Below are 23,703 nucleotides of genomic sequence, written 5' to 3'. Positions count from 1 at the left end.
TTAAGTGGTAATTATTAATGTGATAATGAATATAGCTATTCGTTCAATAATACGAGTTTTTTATTTATATTAGGGTTCTGAAAAAATAAATTTTAATTTGTAGAAGTAATAAAAGTATTAAAGCCAGGTATATCTATTGGTAGACCGAACTGGGAACACGTGTACAACAGGTCTGTATTTATGAAGAAATAAAAACGACATAGGTATGGTAATCCGGAGAAAACTGTAGAAAATGAAAAACAGATATAAACACGTTGACTATCATAAATTTAGTTACCAGCGACTATTGGCGTAACTAGAATTTTTGTCTGGAGTTCACTAGCTTAATTAACCCTTGGAATAAGGGTGTTGATCTAAAATTGAATGTATAATTTTTTAATAAAAACGTTTCAAATATTGGAAGAATAATTTTAAAGGGAACAGTGTAAAATTTAGAAAATGAAAATAATATGCTCTCTCCATGGTCCGCCATCCGAGGGTTAACTCTGCTGTTCTCATCGCTTACACTTTCATTCGATGACATATGAAACATAATAATATGATTACATGCTAAATCTTTTTTTTTTTTTTTCAAAGTTTAAAATAATTTATTCCTAAGAAATGTAAAATATTGAAGAAATGAATATAAAATTTAAAAACAGTCAATCAAAAATCTTCCATATGGAAATATAATTTTCATTGTGGATCATATAGATTAAAAGAAAGACAACGGTTAATTTGCAACAAGCTAATAATTAGATCACGAATAGACAAAGTACAATTAGATTTGACAACCACTGTACGACCGCGTTCCAAGTAAACAAAGATCTTTCAGAACTGAAACTGAAATGATGTCACTCGACAGACATTATGGTTTCACTCTCTTCAATTAGGAGTTCTGTAGAAACTTTCTTTTCTTTTCTTTTCTTTTCTTGTCTTTTTGGCAAACGTGTACCGCACGTTCCGTGTTGTAAATATTTTTATTTAAGGGTCGAACGAGGAAACGGGAATCCTCGAACCGTCGCGACACGACGAATTGACCTGAACAGATGGCGTATGGTACAATGAAAGTCAAATTTTATGGTTCAGGAATATTTGGCATACCATAAAGTACAGGTAAGGCTCTTAGTGATTCCAGAGAAAATGTGTACCGAAGTTTGACAATTTTTCGTATAAATAAAATTCGATTATGGGTTTATTGAAATATTTTAGGAATAAATTATTCAAGTAATAAGGTTGATTTTTTTCATTCATCGGTAATTAGATACTACAAACAGTAAAAATACATCTCACTGAATCATATAACGGAACTACGATTCTATTTAATACCCAATTCACGGAGTTACGAATTTAACATTTGCATTGCTGTGCGTCATTTCAGAGTATTAATATTCCAAACAATGTTAATTACGTAATCAATCATATAATGTAAAGTACATCGTTTTAATATAACATTTATAAAATGATTAAAATTTCATGCAATCTTAATGCTTTGTTGATGTTAATTCGTGAAAAAATTATTAATTTAATTCCCTTTTATCTGGAATGGAGTCTCCTTTAAGATAGGGTTCGATTAACCCACGTTTTAATGATAAATAGTATTCATAAATATGTTAGACTGAATGTACACGTTATGCAATTATAATGTATTAAAATATATAAAATATATATTAAATATGTACTATTGAAAATAAAGACAATATGAATCATACTATTATTGTTGAGTATTACTTACTCTAATTTGTGTTTCAATACGTAATTATTACTTTTTTCTATATTTTGAACTGATACCGAGGGGTAATGTCACAAAATCTCATTAGAGTGCACAGCTGCATTATTTAGAATGTTACTCATTTTAGAAAGCGTATCAAATATTTGACCCAATTAAAATGATTTCGAGTAATTCCTCTAATTTGGAGCTTTTCACTAGAATATATTTCGTTTTTAACTAATCGTCCCAGTTAGTTCATTCTACGTTGAATTAAATATTCGAAAGGAATGGCAGATAACTGGTTTCTCTATTCTAATGAGGCAATGTGCCTCCGAAACGAATCATCGGTACGGTGAGTGAATCAAATTCGTTCTATTATTACGATCCGTTGACGAGATGCAATGGCAAAAGAAGGGAATGAGTCACTTGCTGACTTGTGACACACATATGCGAATACAGCCGCATGCATGTGTAGCAGAGTCATTCGTATACAGGGTGTATCATAATGTGTAACCATAATTTCAATAGCAAAATGATTACATATAAATACAAAAGGTATGCGAAAGTTTCCAACATTTTTTTGTTTTTTCCATTTTTCAACAGGTTCAACTTGGCAATCAGCGTAAATTAAAATAAAGTAGAGCACCATTGTGTACAAAGCAAATACGACACAGGATTTCGAATGGAATGTCTTTTAATAATTCATTTAAATTTACCTTCTAAAAGTTAGTTTATGACTCGTCAGTTAATCTTCCATTTGGAAAACAGTGTTTACATAATAGTCAGCAAGGTCGTATAAGAGATACGAAGCTTTGCTTATAAACGGTTGACTGAAGAGCTCAGTTTGTCAAAAGAATTATTGGAACATAGGCTGAGTGTATTACTTAGAAACAGGGTCATATGGAATAAAATTTTTTTTTTTTTTTTTTTTTTTTTTTTTTTTTAATTGTTTATGTGTGATGAATTATCACCGAAGTTATGTCCACGGATTATGGCACACACTGTATGTCACGAGTTTCTGCTTAAGCCTCACATGGCCAATAAGAATCATCGTAGTAGTCATCGTTGCACTCGTTTCTTTTCCGTTCAGCAAAACATGCAAATCACGTATCCAGTAAATATTTACTGGAAGGATCACGAAAATAGTGGCACACCCAGCTTCTATAAAATACTTGTAATTTTATTTAAAAAATGATATTTTATCGCAGAGTAAATACGAAGATTAAATGAGGACCGAATTCAGAGGGGGGCAAAGGGGACAAATGTGGACACTTTTGATGTGACATAATATGATAAATTTTTGGCATTGCGTAAAGAAAAATTTATAATTAGAAATGTTTAAAATATACAAAAATTTCATGAGAAATTTGCAGTGTAATGTAAGGCAAGGTTAAAAATTATTATTGCACAAATGGACCCAAATCTACCATAAATATATAAAATAATTTGTTATTACACGGGTGTTATTAGGCAAGGACCTGGTTTCCAAATTTCCAGAATTTCAAAATCCCAGATTTTCCAAATTTCTAAATCTTTAATGTTCTAAGGGAGTTTACTCACCCTAGAAAAAGTTTTATATCACTGCTTTGAGTACATGCTATCCTGTTAAATAATATAAATTTTCTTTTTAATCTTCTATAACAGTAAAATTATTTGAAATTGAAAAATGGATAAATTAACAAAAATTATTAATTTTATTAGGTGTGCTATCCTTTTCTCGCGAACTGTACGCGAATTGTATTACAACGATAAAGTGTTGCTAGTACGATGCTTTAACTCGGTTCAAAAGTCAATGCTTTTTATTATTATTAAAAGGGAAAACCCCTCATAATGTTGCCATTCAGACACTTACATGTCGCGGCGATATCGAAACCCATAAATGTAATGGTAAATTGCTAACGATAGGCTGGCTTGTTTTTTTCTAATAACAGCCATCTATCTTTCGTGTAAGTTGCACTTTTAAACTTGCACAAATGGAAGAAAGATAATTAATTCAACGATACCAGTAATGGTCAGGAAGTGTCTAACACTCGGCCATAAGAACTGTCGATTCACTGTGCCGCATAAATATTCATTGCCACCAGTTTTGTCGCTCAATCGAATAAACATGTGCTTGTTTATCGATGCACAAAATGACTTTAACACTAGTTCCTAAGATCATTCACGTCGTTGAACGAGTCACTAATGACGGACTATAAACATCTATCCAGTTTAAGCACGTAAACGTTGAACGTGATAACTTCTCTTCCCAATACGAAGACAAATTTATTGCAATTCATATTAATTTGCTTAAAAATTTAAAGATTTAGCAAAGAAAAGTGTTGTGACTTTTTTTACAAACACTTTCTCGGCAGATTTAGTTGGCATAATTTCAAAAGTTTGTAATTAACATAACCTTGACCCGTTTTTAAGTTCTCCACAGAAAACATTTTTATATGATACTAACAAATGTAAAAACAATTGTTTTAAAATTTGTCCAGTTATTACATAATGCGACATATGTAATTAGGTTTAAAAATAAGTTTTGTCGATCCCTGTGTACCGCAACGTTTAAACACTGATGATCCAGTACGCGATATCGCGTGATCGGAAATTTAGGGTTAGGATATTTCCAGTTCTTGTGAAATCTTCGCATATTATTGACTTTTCCGACTTTCAATTCTGATACTTTTTTACGCAGAATAATCTGAGGAATCTTCCTCTAATCGTATGACTAAAAATAGGCAGAAAATAAAATGCGTTTTAATCGGGGGTTTCACAGTGTTACATAGTTGCGTCACAATGGATCTTGCATCTACCATTCGATGGTTAAGTACATCACACATTACAAAGATTTAAATGTAAATTTCATCTTTATTTTGAAGAAGTGCTTAACTGTTTCGAAAGTCGGACACTCCCCTTGTTAGAAAACGAGACCGTGAAATACAATGTAATACGATACCTCAAGAGAGGTTGATGAGTCAGTGTCATTGATGAGGATTCAATATTCCGTTTTGAAAGAAGAGACGCTTGTTTTGACGACTCTGTACACCATGTATCCATGAGAAAACTATATTACCTACATCCCTTTTTATACAAAGGGTGCTAAAGAATCGATCTACTTTTAACAAATGCAGTGCTATTTAAACGAACAAGGCATTTTCTAATATCATAATTTATTAGATTTTAGTACTTTTCACATTTATCGTTTTCAATAGAATGAATTATTTAATCATATAATTTTTAAACGAAAGGGTTTCATATATTAGAAGAATAATCATTTTTAAACGAATTTAAAAAATAAAGAAAATATAGATTACAATTATTTTCTACAGTTTAGAAAATAAAAAAAAATGAAATACAAAATTAAATTAAAATTGAGGCTCTCTTAATGGATCACCGTCCGGAGGTTAAGTGTATCTTTTGGTAATAAAGAAATCTGAGCATGGGTGAACTGAAATATCCAAAACACTGTTAGTATTCAATTATATTGTATGTACCGTGTTTTTGTATCGCAGATATAATTCCAAGCATCTAAGTAAGCCTAAGAGCCTGATTAGAAAAACGGTGTGTGTATATTAGTACCATGTTTACTGAAATCTAATGTCATGAACGTTTATGTTCTACGATTCTACGATAAAATAAAATTCAATGTATAAAAATTGAAAAGAAGAACTAAAAAAAAAAAATCTTTAACCGACAGTAAAATGAAAATTCGCAAAAAGAATTAGAATGACTAGAAATTATTATCATCCAGAAAGAATATTAATTTATTATTACATATTATACTATTTAAATTAACAGTCTAATAACGTCACTGTATCGTCATTGTCTTTTGTTATGCTTTGTTTCCAAATAATTTTTTATAAAGTCAGTTAACGTTTTCTAATTTCTAATTGCTTTTATTCATAAATTGTAAATTAGAACACGAAATCGAAGTACTTCTAAAATCAATTGTTGTTACATTTAAATTCAGTGAAATTTTTGAAAGCAATAACACAGCTATGGATAAATCGTTATCATACTACAAGAGAAGAAAAGGATTTAACCTTGACCTTTATTAGGTTTTTATTCAAAGCAATGTTTTCGGGTTATTACCTGCTATCCTACTATGAAATATAACCGATCGTTGAAAAATACATAGACACTTCTGGCCTACTGGTTCAAAATTTAAAAACAAAGTCAATGTGTCAAATGATAAATCAAATATTCAAATATTCAAAAAATGAAAAAGGTTTATCAGAATAGTATGCTTTTCCAAAACATTTGTAATAACTGTGAAAAGTTATAAAATGAAACAATGCAATTTTTGGTTTTCTAAAATATTATTAAATATTGAATTTACACTTTTTATATTGAATTTTTAAACCAAGCTTTCATCGCTTTAAATTCTGGTGAATATTTTAAAAAAAGGTATAGGTCCGTTGTGTCTTTGATACGTTACTGATTGAATCAAACGCAGTGCAGACCGCGCATGCGCGTTCAACCTCGACGTTGGTTGGTTGAAACCGTATTGCTTTCAAGTTGGCTGTTCTGTCAGTTCTTTGTTCTCTAGTGGTAACGGTCGACATTGTCAGCGTTTTCACTTTCTTGGCTGGGCGGTCCCATTCGCCTTTAGCAGTTACAACGAAGACAAGTTGTTACTTCGATCCGTTAGATTCTACCGGCGTTTATAATCTTCGTTCATATATCTTCAACGAAAATTAAAAGTAAGTGTCATTAAATATCACTTTATTTTCAAGTCAATATTTTTCGGCCATATTTACCGGCAACCACACTGCTTTCTTTTACTGTCTTCGCACGTGTTCTACCTACTACGCGTTAAAAAATAAGAATATACATTGTTAATACTAAATGACAGTTGTATTTACCTCAGTGAAACATTATCAAATGCAGCAGGGATTAATTAATGTTTGTTCAAGTGGTTGTTGAGATTTTCGATAACGCAAGCATTTTTCCAATAAAGTAACATTGTACAAGACTGCATTATAGATTGTTAAAACAAAGAAAAAAAGACGTTTGAATACTTTGTTTGGTAGTATTTTGTTTTATTTTTTAAATTTGGGAAACGTGATTATTACCAACGCAGAAGCCGTTATATATTACTGTTTGTATCGATTTTTCTGTTACAATGTCTTCGCGAACTATGCTTTGTGCTACGATGTCCTTGTAAACCGGTTTTTAAAAGCAGAAAATATTCTTAAATATTGCCAATTCGAAAATTCATATTCATTTCAAGTTTTCTAAAATAATATTTGGAAATTGTCTTTCTTTTAACAATAATTTTAACAGATCGTTAAGTTATAAGAATTATAATAATCTAAAATTAAATTTTATATAACTTTAAAGTAAAATTATAATTATTTCAAGGTGAATTAAAAAATGGATCAAGATGATTGGGGTGTACCTATTAGCTCTTCCACTGCAGAGGACCTATCCGCTGTAAGTAGATCTATCTTGTTTGAACTTAAAAATTACAGCATGAAAGTAATATAAAACTTACTGTATGTTTATTGAATTAGTTTGAAGAAGGAGGACGTAGCTATGGAAAGGGACGTGGCTTTGTAGCCCAAAATAATAACAATGATGATTGGGATTCTAAAAATAAAAACTTCAATGGAAGAAATAGCAACGAAAACTTTGATAATGAAGACAGCAACTGGCAGTCCCAAAATGACGGGGAACATTTTCGAGGGGGTGGTAGAGGAGGCGGTAGAGGTAGAGGAGGTTTCAGAGGAAGAGGCGGAGGTAGAGGAGGAGGCGAAGGTGGTCGTGGAGGTGGACGCGGTGGATTTAGGAATAGAAACGATGATGAAAATAGTGGTTATAAGAAATATGAAAATTATGAAGATGCAGATGATAATGATCACAATAACAGGGGTAACGGACGGAAAGGTTCACGAGAAGATGGCAACGACGACAAAGAAGAACCTCAAAAACCAAAAGAAATATATATTCCACCCGATTTGACCGAAGATGAATCGGTTCTGTTTGGAAACGAAGTCTCAGCGGGCATTAATTTTGATAAATATGATAATATTGAAGTTCAAGTTAGCGGAGAAAATGTACCGTCTCCTATAGAAAGTTTCCAGGCAGCTGGTCTGAGAAATATTGTTCTAGAAAATATTACAAAATCGGGATATACGAAACCCACTCCCGTGCAAAAACATGCTCTACCTATTATAATGAGCGGTCGTGATTTAATGGCATGTGCACAAACAGGCTCAGGGAAAACTGCTGCATTTGCAGTTCCTATTATAAATACATTATTAGAAAAGTCTACTGATTTAGTTATAACTGGATCATACTGTGAACCACAAGTTGTCATCGTTTCGCCCACTCGTGAACTCACTATACAGATATATCAACAAATTGTTAAATTTGCATTGCGTTCAATTTTAAAAACAGAAGTTGCATATGGTGGAACGTCTGTTAATCATCAAGGAGAGAAACTTTCTGCGGGTTGTCATATACTCGTAGCTACACCTGGCAGACTATTAGATTTCCTAGACAGAGGAAGGATTAGATTTTCCTCTGTTCGATTTCTCGTATTAGATGAAGCGGATCGTATGTTAGATATGGGATTCTTACCCAGCATCGAAAAAATCGTCGATCACGAGTCTATGGTTCCTCTTGGCGAAAGGCAAACGCTTATGTTCTCTGCTACTTTCCCGGATGAGGTGCAAGTGTTGGCAAAAAGATTTTTACACGATTATTTATTCTTGGCGGTTGGTATTGTGGGTGGTGCATGTTCGGACGTGGAACAACGCTTCCATGAAGTACAGAGGAATAAAAAGAAGGACATGCTTAAAGAAGTTTTAGAAAGAGAAAAGGACAACGGCTCCTTGAGTGGTACTTTGGTGTTCGTGGAAATGAAGAGGAAGGCAGATTTCATTGCTGCTTTCCTGTCTGAAAATAATTATCCTACTACCAGTATTCACGGCGACAGATTGCAGAGGCAACGAGAAGAAGCGTTAGCCGACTTCAAAAGCGGAAGAATGTCTATTTTAGTAGCAACGGCTGTTGCTGCCAGAGGTCTAGACATCAAAAATGTATCTCACGTTATAAACTACGACTTGCCAAAAGGAATCGATGAATATGTTCATCGAATTGGAAGAACTGGTCGTGTAGGAAATCGAGGAAGAGCAACATCATTTTTCGATTCAGAGGATGATGCACCACTACGAGGCGATCTTGTCAGAATATTGAAACAAGCTGGACAACCTGTGCCGGACTGGTTAACAGGTGGCAATTCGAGTAGAAGCTTTATGCCCGGAAGAGGCAATAGATTCGGAGGACAAGATATCAGAGGAGTAAGTAAATTTTTCATTACCATACTAAAGTTATATATATTCACTATTTAGAAAACAATACTTAATGTGTATATTTATTTGTGAAGGTTGAAGAAGACGGGGGAGGAGCAGCATATGGCGAAGAATCGTTTGCGACTGCTGCGCCGGTTGAACCAGACGAACAGTGGTAGAAAGCTTTGTTCCTTTATTATTATTTTATAGCGTTTTACTAGAAAACGATAATAAGCTTTATTTCTTTATCTACTAAGTCAGCCGTACAGCGTTGATCGTTCATTAAATTTTCATATATTTAACTTTAATATGAGAGGTCGTCGATTTACAAAAGTATATCGTTTTTTTTTTTTTAAGTTGATTTTTTTTTTGTTTTATATGTTTTGATTACGTAATGACGCGTTCAAAGGAAACGTAGACTGTATCGCATACCTCTTTATTAGATATAAGTTTCAAGATGTGAAATAGCGCAATGTTACCGTCGTTGGTGAGAAGACATTAACTTTAAGACATGACAAATAATTTGTGAGAACCGTTCCACCTATATCTTTATGTATAGGTTACTGTACTTTATCGATCGTACAAACGTTAGTTTTTAAGAAAGTTAAAAAATCGAAACAAAGTCGAAAATACCGTATTTTATTTTATAAATAAACTTTATTTTATACGTTTCATTTTATAATAAAATACTCCAGTTGGAAAGTGTGTATTTTTTTTTCTTTTTTTTAAATATCTTCTGATACTGATTTGATTGAAAAATTTAAATTATCTAAAACAGTTTCATGGTCACGGGATTAGTATAAATAATGTAATTAAAAGTTGTACATACCGTCGTTCATGGCCATGTCCATCAGGTGCAGGTCCTCGTCATTTAGAAGGGACGAAAGGAAACCGTCGGTTGTTTGATTTATCGAATCGGAAGTTGGTGCATGATAATACATCATATCAGCTGGTTCAGATTTATAAGTTGTTCCACTATCGGCGCCAATTGGTTCGCTACTGTTCGTTAAATTCATTGATGTTGCCACCGCTGAACCTAGGTTTGAAGACCCACCTGTGGCAATGAGTATTTTAGTTTTCAAATGTTCAATTATACAAATTTCTACTTAATTGTGTCTATAATTAACAAAAGTGGGCATAATTCTTTACTAAAATCAAATATTTGGTATCGTAAATAAATGTATTTCGGTAATTAATTGAAATAATTGCAATTATTATTTATAAGGATAAGATGCTAGTTTATAGAACTTCTTGAAATAAATTTTTGGAAATATTTTTCAAAACAACTCTTCCTTCTAAATCTAAGATCACTGAATTTTTTAAATGTGTTAAAATTAAAATAAAAAAGGCATTATATTTGAAACAACCTGATACTCTGCACTTTCGTTATTTGAGCTGCCCATTTGGCAAATTGATTAACTCCAAAAAACAAAAAATATAAAAATTGATAAAGTAATTAAAATAATAAAAAATGCGCAGAATGTATTTAATCACTTTGATCTATGAACAGCTCAATTATTTCATTAAAATAAATATCTATAAATTTTCTTGCAACAAATGTAAAGTAAAAAGTACAAAAATATTTTCAATGTTCTGATAAAAGTGAAAAATTATAAAACATACTTACCAACATTGTGATAGGGGTTCGTAGAATTTAGATCACCCACAGGTGGAGCCAATGTGGCATTGTGAAGTAATACATTACGTTGTGCTTCGTAATGACTGTGACTTATACCGTGCCCTGGGTATCCAGGATGTGCAGGATGTGCAAAATGTTCCGGTGCACCGGGTAGCGATAGTAAGGATGCCAAATCCTGCCATCGTTGTTCCATGCTCATAGCACGCATAAATGGCATGCGACCCTAGACAAACAAAATATTATTAGCAACAAATTTTACCACTCTGTTTCCTGAAAAACTATCAAAATGTATTATTTAACAAGGATCAAACTTTTCATTCATTTTCCAATTGTTAATATAGAAACTTTTTACAACAACGTCTTAAAAGACATGATGTTAAACTAAACTTCAACCTGTCTAATCATAAATTCTAAATAGAAGTACTGGCTATTTTTCTTTTAATATTTTAACCATTCAACAGAAAATAATATAATGAAATATTCATCATCTTTAGGGACTGTGTTTTGATTAAACAATATAGGGTTATCCAAATTGAGTGTCGCATCTTCAAATTGAAATAAAACGCAAAGTATGTAATTTTTGTATGGTTTCTTTATTTTAACACAAAGCCTACTGTATGACATTAACACTAGAACTACCGACGTTTGATGCACCTTAATTTCTAAGTTGAAAATAATACAGAAAATTAAATAAATACGGAATGAAACATTATTTAATATATATATATATTTATATATATATTCTTTATCTCGACAATAGTCAACGTACATTCCAGCAAAAATACCTTGATAAAATTTATAATTTAAAATAAGAAACTGGAAACCAGTTATTTTGACCCCTTTGGTAGTTCTAGTGTTAATTATTATCAAAGACAATATTATTCAAATGTCCTTGGCTTTTTTCACAAACCTGATGCGTTTGACCCAATTTTCCATTACATTTTCACACAACTGGCATTCAATTTCAACAATCGCGTCTGTGATTTTGTTTCTCAGCTCGTCAATAGTCTTTGGATTGTTGGCGTAAACTTTACTTTCCAAAAACCCCATAAAAAAAGTCTAATGGTGTTAAATCATCCAATCTTGTTGTCTCCTCCTCGTGAAAAATGACTCGTCATTAAATTTGGTCAAACGTATCGAGCTCGCGAAAAACAGCGGAGAAGGACCCTTGAATGATATTGTCTTTCATAATTAATGTAATAAAATAGACTTTTTATTAAAATAAACAAACCATACAAAAATCAGATACTTTGCGTTTTATTTCAATCTGAAGATGTGACACTCAATTTGGATAACTCTATAGTTTGTGTCTGCATTTTTTATACGCTCTATACTACAATGCTTTCACAAATAGTACAATTTGTAAACTATGAAAAATGTACGCGTTACGTGTACCATCCTGTACATCCACCTACATAATACGTCAGTTTGAAGGATCCTGAACCTGTCAAATGTCAACTCGGTGGGTGTTTAAATTCTGGGGAAGAGGAAACCCTGCTGATCCGAGGTGTTGGCCACACACTAGGACCGTCAAGATATTAATGATTCTAGTACTGCATCTCAAACATAATGTATGCATGTCGATTGTGATCGGGTGTCAAACTGCTTGTCAAAATATAAAAACCACCAGTGAGAACCATTTTTTTTTTTTTTTTTTTTCATACCATTTCCATATAGGTAATCAAAATAACAGTGAAAATAACACTGGATGTATATAATCTCAAACTTTAGGGTGGCTGTGTGATTTCCTGTATAAAAGTGGGGACCAGGGCTGTAGCCCTCTTTAGATCACCCGTTGAATATGAAAATGAACTATTCCTATGTCTTAAGAATTAGAGCTTCAATGTGACTTACAGCAATTGTCCATTTTCATTGCTCGGTAATGAAGGTGTTTAAACCAGCATAACTGATCGTAAAATGATATAGTTATGCAGAGTAAAGTATCTGTAAAAGGTTCATTGGCACGGAAGGTCGAGCAATTGTTGGAACGCGTAAGTGCGGTAGTGGCCAGTGGCGCTTAATGCACGGTGGTATTGTCGCTAATGCATTTGGCTGCAAGAAGAAGATGAATGAGGAAGCTGGCGTAGCACGAATCCGACGCGATTGTTGTTCGGGTGCATCAATCAGTCGCCAGTGCAATCTGTCGAGCAGGACGCCTTTAAGGTGATTCTCGCTTGTCAGCGCATCTGTCGGCTGTAGGCTACGAAATATAGGACGACGTGTTTGTTCCGTGACGATTTGTCCCGTACTGAGCGCGCGGATTTCTAATGGCGCTCGGCTTTACGCTCGTTCCGTTTCGATGTAACGCTCATGATTGAGCCAATGCGAAGCAGAAAAAAAAAAAAAAAAGGACAGTTGCCGGTACTTATACCGTTTCCAAGAATGGCGAAGAGAATTTGACGCGCACACCAGACGCCAGTTCACGGTGCTTAAACAATTTCTCATGGTATTTGTGCAAGTTCTGGAGATCGCTGCTAAGTCTATCAGCCGGTTGTTGCACCTTCGGCAAGTATCGTTTCTATTAACTTTTACATTTTTCGAGGATCTTTCTTTAACCCTTCAACAGTGTTCTCCTTTTAATGCGAAGTCAAAACGCTGTTTTCACAAGCATTTTTTTTTAATTTACTTGAATTTCGTGAAAATTGTATCCCTCCAGCTGCAAGGTCCTCAATTCGAGTCTAAAATAATGATCAATCAATCACATTATATATGCGATTACGTGATTTATGTTATTGAAAAAAGTACCTACTAAAATTTTATTTTACAATGTAAGTTAATTTTTTCAAGATTTTATAACTCAATCATCTTAGAATTTCCATCTGGATTCACCCCTGAACCTAACATTCTTTTTACTCTGTCACATCCGCTCATGTTTTCGTACGTGACTGCCAATAAAGCTCGTTTCTGTCACGAAAGTTGTGAATCAAAATATTGAAGCACAGGGATTTGATCCCTCGCACTTTAGAGCGTATAAAAAAAAATATTTTGTCTCCCACATATCCATCATTTCCTTTCATATTTCAAGCTGTTTATATTAGTTATACACACGTTTACATTTACATAGTTCGTTCCTCAATTTCAAGAAAGAGAAAAAAAAATATTACAATTAAATTATGTTATAACTATAAGTCGTTATATACTGATTTAAACCACATCTAGGTTAGGAATTACTTAGAAAATAATTGATGGATAGAAATCGTATTAATTCTATTTATAGTTCTATGGATAGCGTATCTGGAAAATATCTTTAGACTTATGGAGAATCTTGATGATTGCACAAACAGGAAAATTCGTTTCACACATCTTAGATAGCCCATACCGGCACGCATTATGCATTTCACAGTGCATAAGTCCAGCAGCTGCTTGGAATATGACGAACGGAACGGACTGTGATGTCCCGTAGCGTTTCTTGGTTCTTCGGGAAAATTGCTCGATCGTCTTGCATAGATACAAATGCGCGTTAAGAATTCGCTAAAAACTGGAATTTCCTTGTAAAATTGTCGCGACATACGAAAAACGTGAAAAAGTTTCGTAGCGAAATGGAATTGTTCGTTCTTTGAAGAAAAGATCATCGTTTCTGCTCTGCTGATGGACGAAGCGGAAAATATCTTTTTGAAGTGTATTTGATGTAAAAGTGAATCATCATTGTATTAATCATTAACCCTCTATACCTAAAGAAATCATAGATCATCTTTAACGATCAAAAACACAGGAGATATAACCTAACAGCCAATCAAATCCAATCCTAACCTATAACTTAATTCCACAAATATTCTGTATCTCATAATGAGATACCCAAGCAATGTTAGATGATTTTACTATTAGGTAAATAAAAAATGAATAAAAAACTGAGGAAGATCATAGTTATAGTTAACCGAATCCTGTAATTTCCAGTACGAAGTATGCTATCGAAAAAATACAAGTAATTAACAACACGCAGAGAAAGCATGCGCATTACCAATGGCCGGTGGTACACTCTCATGGCTAATGGGCCAAGATATTAATTATGATTCATTCAGATAGTCATCAGATTAATGCACGCTGGCATAGGTTACCGTGGCGCACTCGCGCCAACTTGTTCAAGTATCGCCACAAGTGCATCCTAATGCTCATTGGTCGTTCTTTGTCTTTCTCTCTCGTCTTCTCATTTCCATATTACATACCTCGTTTCTCTTATTAATTTCATCTTACGACTCTCTACGCTCGCGATCCAACCTACACGCCTCTCTATCTTCAAGATCGCGGTTAGGCTCGGATCGCCCTCTCTCACGATCTTCCTCTTTCTGTTCCTTTATCTTATTCCATCTCCATCTCTGCGCCGCTTTCTTTTCCTCTCTCGGCAATCGTAACTCGATGTTACGTGTAAATATTATGGAAAGACCAAGAATACTTGAAGGGTTCTTCTAAGCCACTCAAGGTTCTAAGTAAATGTCCGAGTAACATAGCAAATAACCACGCTACCGGTCCGGGTTTAGCATAGATCCTTGTGCAAAGAGGTCCGTCAATCATGGCCAAAGGTCATATGCTTCTTTCATTATGCTTTCTATACGTTTGTTTCAGTTTGTAGCATAATATAGGGTTAGCCAAATTGAGTGTCACATCTTCAAATTGAAATGAAACACAAAGTATTTGATTTTTGTATGGTTACTTTATTTTAATACAAAGTCTATTTTATGATATTAATTGTGAAAAACAAATTTAACAGTCCTTCTCCGCTTTTTTTTCCGAGCTTGATGCATTTGACCAAAAACGAATGAGTAATTTTTCACGAGGAGGAGACACCAATTGCCACCAAGATCGGATGATTTAACACCATTAGATTTTTTTATGGGGTTTATGGAAAGTGAAGTTTACGCAAATAATACAAATACGCTATTGATGAAATTGAATTCCACTTGTGTGAAAATATAATGAAAAATTGGGTGAAACGCATCAGGCTCGTGAAAAAAGCAGAGGAGGACATTTAAATAATATTGTCTTTGATAATTAATGTCATACAGTAGACTTTGTGTTAAAATAAAGAAACCATAAAAAAATCACATACTTTGGGTTCTATTTCAATTTGAAGATGTGACACTCAATTTGGATAACCCTATAGAATATCGAGAACGAAGAAGATACTATGAGCTTCTGATTAACCCTTTCGCTACCGTCTCCTTCGCCCGAGACTCGGATCTCAACATCCCAGCACGAATAAAATAATTTTTCTCATTATATTTTATTTATAATGAGAACTTTTTAGCGGAGCTATTTTTATTTTTCATTTACCATACAAAAATTTCCATTGTATCTATTTTAAAGTCGATCAAAGAATACAAATTTTTTCCATCATCAACCTTCTCATTAAGAGTGAATTATTATTAGTAAAAAGTAAAATCGTGTAATATACCATATCTTCAAACGTGTGAATATTTATCTTTTCAATTTCTTGATGCAGGGACGTTTAAATTGTTTTACATTTATATACAGTGACTGCTTCTATCACCCTGCAGGGTAAGCGTTGCAACTGCAATTACTATTGCATTCTGATGCACTCAAGCTCATTTTCTCATTACTGATGCGGAACTCTTAAAGCTATTTCTTGTGATTCTCACTCGTTATTCGTGAGCATTACACTAACTATTTTATTTTTAATTATTCTTTATTGAAACTGATTAAATTGCATCAAGAATTTGCTAATTACTTTTAGCAATATTATTTCATACAATTGCAACGTGTTTTCGTGCCCTCTTCACTGAAACTTGTATTTTAAAATAAAATACATCATTTGATACGAAAGAATCTCTAATATATTTCTCAGATATAAAATTCCTGAACTGTCTGAAACTACTGACAAATTGTTACGAAACTATGTCCAAAATATTACATCCAACCGTGTACTGGGTTTCAGAATATTCGGTTCTTGTGCAGAAACGTCGAACCGGAAGATAACAAACTAGTGATGAGCGCCAGTCTTGAGGCGATTCTAGCACATACAAAGAAGACAATGGTAGCTCCTATAGGATAATCCATTGTAAGTCGTAAGAAATGCCCACTTAATTATGACTGAAATCTCTGGGTGGTCCTTTTTCTGTCAAAACTGTGACCACTAACTTTTACCCTTTTACTGTCGAACACCGAAATATTTCTCTTGAAAAACCACCAAGTACCTGTCGAACCCCTGATGGTTGATACCTACAATTCTTACAGGACATTCGCCCTGCGGTTAGGTCGCTACCCGAATAGGAAAAAGAAATTATAGAAACTCTGTCAGAAGAAATTACAGCAGATATTTTATAAGTAGACAGGGGATATATATTATTTATGCAATTATGTAGTGGATTGAAAAAGTATTGATATATTTTGAAGAAGCAAACATCATATTAAATTGTTGATAGAGATGTAACATATTACAATCCTTAATTACATCTAATGTCAATTTAAATGAAGATTATTATTCATCTAATGCATTATTCGTTGAGCTTCAGGGTAAAAATAAAAAATTTAATACTTTTTGTTTTTTAATTATACGTGATAACTAATTGCTGAAGAAATTATGTAGTGTACTAAGAAACAGAATAATAAAAATCTGAAGATGGTAGCCAGAAGGTAGAACTTCAAGGATCTCTCTGAGAATCTTCGCAAAGAATAAAATTTGACGATACACTACGACTCAAAATTACTTGCCCATCAACTTAACTCTGAAGTTTAGAGAGCAAATATTTTCAACAGATTTTTAATAGAAATCCTTGTATGTAGTTTCATAAAAATTAGTGAAATTTTCTTATGTATACTAGGTTAAATAATAATTTCATTCTAGAACTAGATATTCTGGCAAAGAATCACAAATAAATTTTATTCTAAATATCAATGCTAAAAACGACACGAATTTATAGGAGGACCGAATACATGAAAATGTACATATTTTAGATTAATTGTGTAATATTGTATTTTGTTGTTATAATAAACGAATATTGTTTTAACGATGGTTAAATATTTTTGAGAGGTAGTGTACGTGAAGATATAACATGTACCTGCTACCGTAAGACTGTATTACATGTGTCATCTTATATCTTAGTATACGGTAACACGTAGCAATTATAGGTGAGTGAGGTCAGTGTTAATAGGACAGTCGCGTGAGAGAAGAGTTCCAAAAATGATATGGTTTGCAAGCGGCGACACCGTGTTTTCTTGCGTAATACCCTGCCACAATACGAACAGTACATCCTTCTTTTAGTCAAAGGTCCCGACAGTGGATATATACGTATTAATTTAGCCTGACTCATTACGTATTGAAAGTGCTGCGGACGTTCTGTACTGGATATTACATGTTCGCGACCGTCGTAATCACCGCCTTTACACACTTCTATACTACAGGCAAGGTCGCAACATCGTCTTGGGTATGGTTGTGTGTTACGAAAACGAATTTCAAATAGACAACGTACAGACAAGATATTTGCAATATCAGCTACTTTGATTTTCGAGAATCTTTGGAGAATTTTTGAGGATAATTTTTGAGAATTTTTAACTGAGAAAGAACTCGGCCTTGCATCGTCATTCTCCCTATGGCCACTTATAGGGTGGGGTAGGTGCCCGTAAACCCGTGGATATGCCCACGGGGGAGGATGTATTTGATTTCGCAAAATTTTGAAACATTAGAATCTTCGAATAGTGAGGAGACTAGTTCCCTCCCTGATTCCTCTTACAATAGTACCATTCCCTAATTCCTCAGTTACACCAATGAAATTCGATACTATATTCGATTTCGCAAAATTTTAAAACATTAGAATCTTAGAATAATGAAGGGACTAGTTCCCTCCCTAATCCCTCCTAGTACCATTCCCTAATCCCTCAGTTACACCAATGAAATTCAATACTGTATTCGATTTTGCAAAATTTTAGAACATTAGAATCTTAGAATAGTGAGGGGACCAGTTCCTTCCTTAATCCCTCAGTTACACCAATGAAATTCCTCAAAGAATATCATGAAAATTCTATCGCTCAATATGTGTATCACTAAATTTTTCTAAGACAAGTAGTACAACAATTACACCACTGTACTCGAAAAAGTTTTATAATTATTTAGCTTGAAATAAAGAGCAACGTATAAAATATATCTACCTGAAGAAGACCTTCGTCCACTACCAGATTCCAACATTCTGAATTAACTTGATATTGTTCGATGGTTTGTTGATGAGATTTAAACACAAACTGCTGGACGTCATTCATGTGTGTGTATGTTTCTTGCGATCAAAAAACCATTTGTTCTTTCGGCAGTTCCAAATTTTCAGAAGACCGTGACAATAAGGAAAGTAAGCGGGACGACAGGAATGATATCCATCGCGTTAGGCAGATATTCCTCTTCAAGGTTTTACATCATTTCACGCAACCATGACTGATAGCGTGTTAAGTATCATGGAATCAGTTGTTCACGTAACATCAAGATTATCAGAATCGAGTACACAAACGAACAGCATACGCTTCAGAATCGTTTTCACTGTTTGAGAAATGTAAACAGATAGTGTAGGAATGTATCGCGAAACGGTAGTTATATATTAATCCTTTTAAAAATAAGAGTGCTTAACACTCAAATGGCATATACTGAGTCCTAAATTTGTCGATTTTTTTTGGGACAGTGACAATCTTAAATATCAGTGGTGTTTTCCATTCGAAAGAGGATCAACATTGTGGGGGCCCTTAATGGGAGCCTTGTTAGCATTGTTGTATAATTAGACAATTGCGTACATTGATTACTACAATCAATTGTTTGAATTTTGTTACATCTAGAAGTGCGTATTGAAATGTCAATAATAAGAAGATATAGTTCTGTTTAAAAAAATTTTATACTGATACTTCTGTAAATAATAATTAAGACAAAAATTCTATCAAGTCAGATAATTGTATGTATAAGTTCACAATTTCTATTTATTCTTAATGATAAATTATTTCTTATAGAAGAAATAAATTTAAAACAAAACAAAATAACATTCCAACTATTATAATCCTTATCAAGGTCCAAATGTTATTTCTCTTCCAACCAAAAAACACCATTAACATGCAAAACAGCTTAAAAAAAAGAACTAAGCACTCTTATTTTTTTTTTATCACCAATAAAAAAAGAATACACAACACTTTAAATGCTATGAACGTATTCAATCGTTCAAAAATTGAAACAGTTCAATCACTAGAGATCACTAAATTACCTTAATTTTTGTTTTATTATAATTTCAATGAGAATGAACTCCGCGTACCCACCGTTCATTTGTCAAAAGTATTTAGCACTAAAAGTGTTAAATCAAATTAGTCGGAATGTCGCACTATTTCTTTCTTTTTTTTTTTTTTCCTTTTTTCGTGGATCACAAACACGTTTCGTGCGCTTAACGGAACGAAGCTTATCAGTGACTTTGATTTTCCTTAGCGTTTATCTCGGGCCGCGTGTCGTCCACGAGTGTTTGCCGCGAACGCGTTGCCAGGAGTACAACGCGATCATAATCGCACTCGGCAAGGATTATGGTAGGGATCCGAGGCGTCTCCGATTGGCGGAACTTTTCAGGTGTATTTCACCACGTGTATGCAACCACTCGCGGTGCACGTACGGATTGCATCACGTCTATGTCTCAGTGGCCGTCGAGGACTATCTCGGTAGGTCATTGTCACGATCATTCTCTCGTTTAACGACGTCACATCTCGCCGCAGATGATTCTCCCGGAGGATGTGAAGTGAAAAATCTCTAACAAGGAAAGCGTCCCAACTAAACCGACTCGTAAAGAGAATTTCTTAAGTGTACCAGTCAGATTTTAATGAGATTTTTCTTGTTGACAGATCATGTTACAGCGGAGTCGCGATTGTACGAAGTAGCGTTAATTTGTAAATTAATTTGTAAATTTGTAATAGTGTAAATTTCGACTTTATTTATTCTTCGAATCATTTGTTATTCATGAAGAGATGATGAGTTGCCTAGGGAGAGATCAAGGAATTTTTTGTGATTCTTTTGTGATTATTAGGTGAAGTAAAGAGATTCATGTTATTATTAAAAATTATGTCAGGTATTTGGGTTATTAGTCGAACTCTGTGTATAAGGATGTCTGTAATAACGTAATCTATCAACCTGCAAAAGTTCATTAAAATCTGAGTCAGCCAGTTGAGAAGTAGGTACATATTCCTCGTGAGCTGTGAATCTAGGGAAATGTTTATTTTAGCAACATGCATGATGATGTCTTCAAGTTGCTCTATACGGCGAACGTTTGTTGCATTAAGAGATGCTATCTCGGACACTATACACATCTTATGTATGTCAGTAGGCTCAAAGAAATGTGGTAGAAGTTGGAAAATATAGTGCAGCCTCAATTACCCAAACAACTGTTTCTCCTTCTGTGCACCCGTCGCGGCGTTTCTCTTTTAAGCGACATTTACGCCACCGGTTTTCTCATTTGATTAATTTCAATGCTTTTTATGGAACCAGTTTCGAAAATAACTTGAGTAAATGCTGGTCGTAAATACGTGGTATTAATAAAATATTTTCAAATCTATCAATTATCTTGGATAATAATAAATGATCAAGAATTTCATTATAATTATCACTATACATATTTATTTATCTTTACTTTATCCGAATTTTGAAAAGAGTTTTAATCAGAAGTACAACTGGAAGGCTTGGGAGGCAGAAAGAGCAATTAACCCTTTATTAAGAAATTCAAAACTTTGTTTTTATAAATATCATTTACTAAAAGCTGTTAATAGCTAACACGAAATTACTCGAAAATCATGAATTTTTTATTCAGTCTTTTTATTTAAAATGGGGATGTCTCGGGTCCCCATCCTTCCCCCTTGGCGACCCCGGGGAGAGAGGCTTGTATATTATAGGTTTGTGGCCTCTCACTACCTGCGTATACACGCTAAATAAAAGTCACATTATTTTCTTTCTAAATTACTTTTGGTATTAATATCTTCAAAATTCAGATTTTGAGAATTTCTGCTTCTCCTATATCGCCATTTTTCCTATGAAAGTCTAATTAGATTGCGAGTGTAAACTACTTTAAGTACCTATATATTTCTGTCGTTTCAAATAAATGCCAACCGATAAACGATACAAGACAAACAAATATAAATTTCTTTTTATTTTTATCTTTAATGTGAACATGTAAAAAATCGAACACGATAAATATAATCTTGTGATAAGAATTCTAAAGCTGGCACAATATTACACCACTTACTGAACATTCCAAACTGCATCTTAAATTAATTTCACTTTTCATAAATCACGATCGAGAGCTATATTTATCAATATAAAAATTGATTTCCTTTCATATTGGTACATGTCGTTCAGTGAAAACTAGTTCTAAACGCGAGATCATTTGAAAACTAAATTACCTGAAAATGTCAGATCAAATCAAGAGTGACATGGCTCTATCTCTGCATGGAAATCAACGAAAAAGTATTATCGAGTAAGTAGATACCATACAATCTTGCTTGATGACTATTCAATTGTTTTATGTAAATTTACAGGAATGATTCATAAGTACTAATATGATTCATACGGTTCTTTGCAAATTGAAATTTGTGTAGAAAAAATTATATCTCTGAACAAGTTGATCTTTTACGTTTTTACATAATTTTTACATAACTAGTGCTGCAATTAAACCGGATTCCATATTATTTCGATCATTTATTGGGCATAATATTTTACTTGGAACTGGTAAATACTATAATCTAATGAATTCCATAATTAACAATTTTTTTATTAAGTTGTTGGAAGAAAAAGAAATACTTGAAATATTCGACCTATTAATAGAGGATTTCGAAATAATTACACGTGCTTTATAATTAACATTAGAAAGAGGAAAGGGTTATTCGGATCCAGTTATTAGAAATTTGTTATTTCGTTGAAAATTTTGTATGTCTATACAGATCCTGAATGTTCAACAGCAAAAATAATAGTTTATGATTAAAATTACAAATGATAATATTTATTAATAGAGAAAATATGATTTGAGAAAGTTAGTAATGAATCCTTTGGACTCAACCACTTCTTCTAATGCTACGTATTTCAGATCTAATAAGAAATCTACCTGTATTTTGAAGTGTAATAAACGTTTGTTCCCGGTTTCTAATAAAAGCTAGCTTTGCCCGCAGTTACGTACGACAGCGTATGTTACATCGATAACGAGTTTGTAAAAAAACACTTTGCATATTTATATGTAGGTAATTTAAGCACGTCGAAGCAAATCAAGGCGAACGCATTGAACAGCCGCAGAAGTCGTGCATCGTGGATGTTTGTTCGCGTTAATAATATGAATTCAAGAATCAATTTATTTAATTTAGAAAACAGGTATTAAAATCAAATAGTATAAAAATTCTATTGAATATGAAAAGTATTTCAAGTGCATTATAATTTTATATTTGAAAAACATATATGAATCCAAATGTGTAAATATGAAAATATTAGATCCACAAAAATTAATTTCCTCCCTTTTCTGTTTTAATTGAATTTCAAAGTTCTAAAATCCAAATTTCTAAATTTCAAAGTTCTGCAATTATAATTTCTAAATTTTAAAGTTCTGAAATTAAAATTTGAAAATTTCAGAATATAAACTAAAAAAATATGAAGTAAATTAATTTACTTACCTGGAAGGAACGATGGTGCGGGTGATGGGGATGATGGAATTGCGGTGTGTGAATCATGTCGCCGGTTTCAGGATCCTCGCACCTTGGTGACTTTGATACTTCGACGGTGCTCGAGCTAGTAATGGCCGTTTCCTCTTTCGCACTCGCGGATTCCGCGACGGCGTCTTCTTTCTTCTTCTTCTTTACTTCCGACTTCGTTTCCTATTTAAGTAGCTTTCACATTATGAGGCCGATGTCATGTTTTCGTTGAAGACGGCCATTCGGGAAGCAAACGGATATGCTTAACTCGATTTGCCGTGAGCGAACACCGGTTTGAATTGATTAGTTTTTCATCGTAAATGTGGAATTAATTTGCTAATTGAAACGTTTTATTATCATAACTGAAAGTTTTATGAGATACGATAAATTTAATCCTTGGGCATTGGTATATTGAGTAATAATGAAATATAATTTTGAATTAAACCTGATAACGTTAATTCGAATTTATT

General features: G+C 33.4%; 2 protein-coding genes across 6 annotated transcripts in view; one reads left to right on the top strand and one right to left on the bottom strand.

The window, feature by feature from the left end:
• cnc (NFE2 like bZIP transcription factor cap-n-collar) overlaps nucleotides 1-23,703 on the bottom strand; it is an 88,186-nt gene that overhangs the window by 14,472 nt on the left and 50,011 nt on the right. For all 5 annotated transcript variants that reach the window (XM_034323521.2, XM_034323519.2, XM_034323523.2 and 2 more), the window contains 3 exons: nucleotides 23,216-23,416; nucleotides 10,601-10,835; nucleotides 9,803-10,027 (listed from right to left, as the gene is read on the bottom strand). In XM_034323521.2, coding sequence (XP_034179412.2) covers nucleotides 9,803-10,027; nucleotides 10,601-10,835; nucleotides 23,216-23,416 — 661 coding nt within the window. The remainder of the gene's footprint in view (nucleotides 1-9,802; nucleotides 10,028-10,600; nucleotides 10,836-23,215; nucleotides 23,417-23,703) is intronic.
• Nucleotides 6,186-10,417, top strand: vas (ATP-dependent RNA helicase vasa). The gene is made up of 4 exons (XM_034323529.2): nucleotides 6,186-6,378; nucleotides 7,040-7,111; nucleotides 7,192-8,982; nucleotides 9,069-10,417. The coding sequence occupies exons 2-4, from the start codon at nucleotides 7,052-7,054 to the stop codon at nucleotides 9,150-9,152; spliced, it is 1,935 nt and encodes a 644-aa protein (XP_034179420.2). The 5' UTR covers nucleotides 6,186-6,378; nucleotides 7,040-7,051; the 3' UTR covers nucleotides 9,153-10,417.

Source organism: Osmia lignaria, chromosome 11 (genome assembly GCF_051020975.1).
Source record: "Osmia lignaria lignaria isolate PbOS001 chromosome 11, iyOsmLign1, whole genome shotgun sequence".
NCBI lineage: Eukaryota > Metazoa > Arthropoda > Insecta > Hymenoptera > Megachilidae > Osmia > Osmia lignaria.
The sequence above is the reverse complement of the archived record's forward strand: the minus strand, read 5'-3'. Positions and strand labels throughout refer to the sequence as shown.

Coding starts and splice junctions, on each gene's coding strand:
- vas (XM_034323529.2), top strand. CDS start 7,052: ATGGATCAAGATGATTGGGGTGTACCTATTAGCTCTTCCACTGCAGAG. Junction 7,112..7,191: donor CTGCAGAGGACCTATCCGCT/GTAAGTAGATCT, acceptor TTATTGAATTAG/TTTGAAGAAGGAGGACGTAG. Junction 8,983..9,068: donor GAGGACAAGATATCAGAGGA/GTAAGTAAATTT, acceptor TTATTTGTGAAG/GTTGAAGAAGACGGGGGAGG.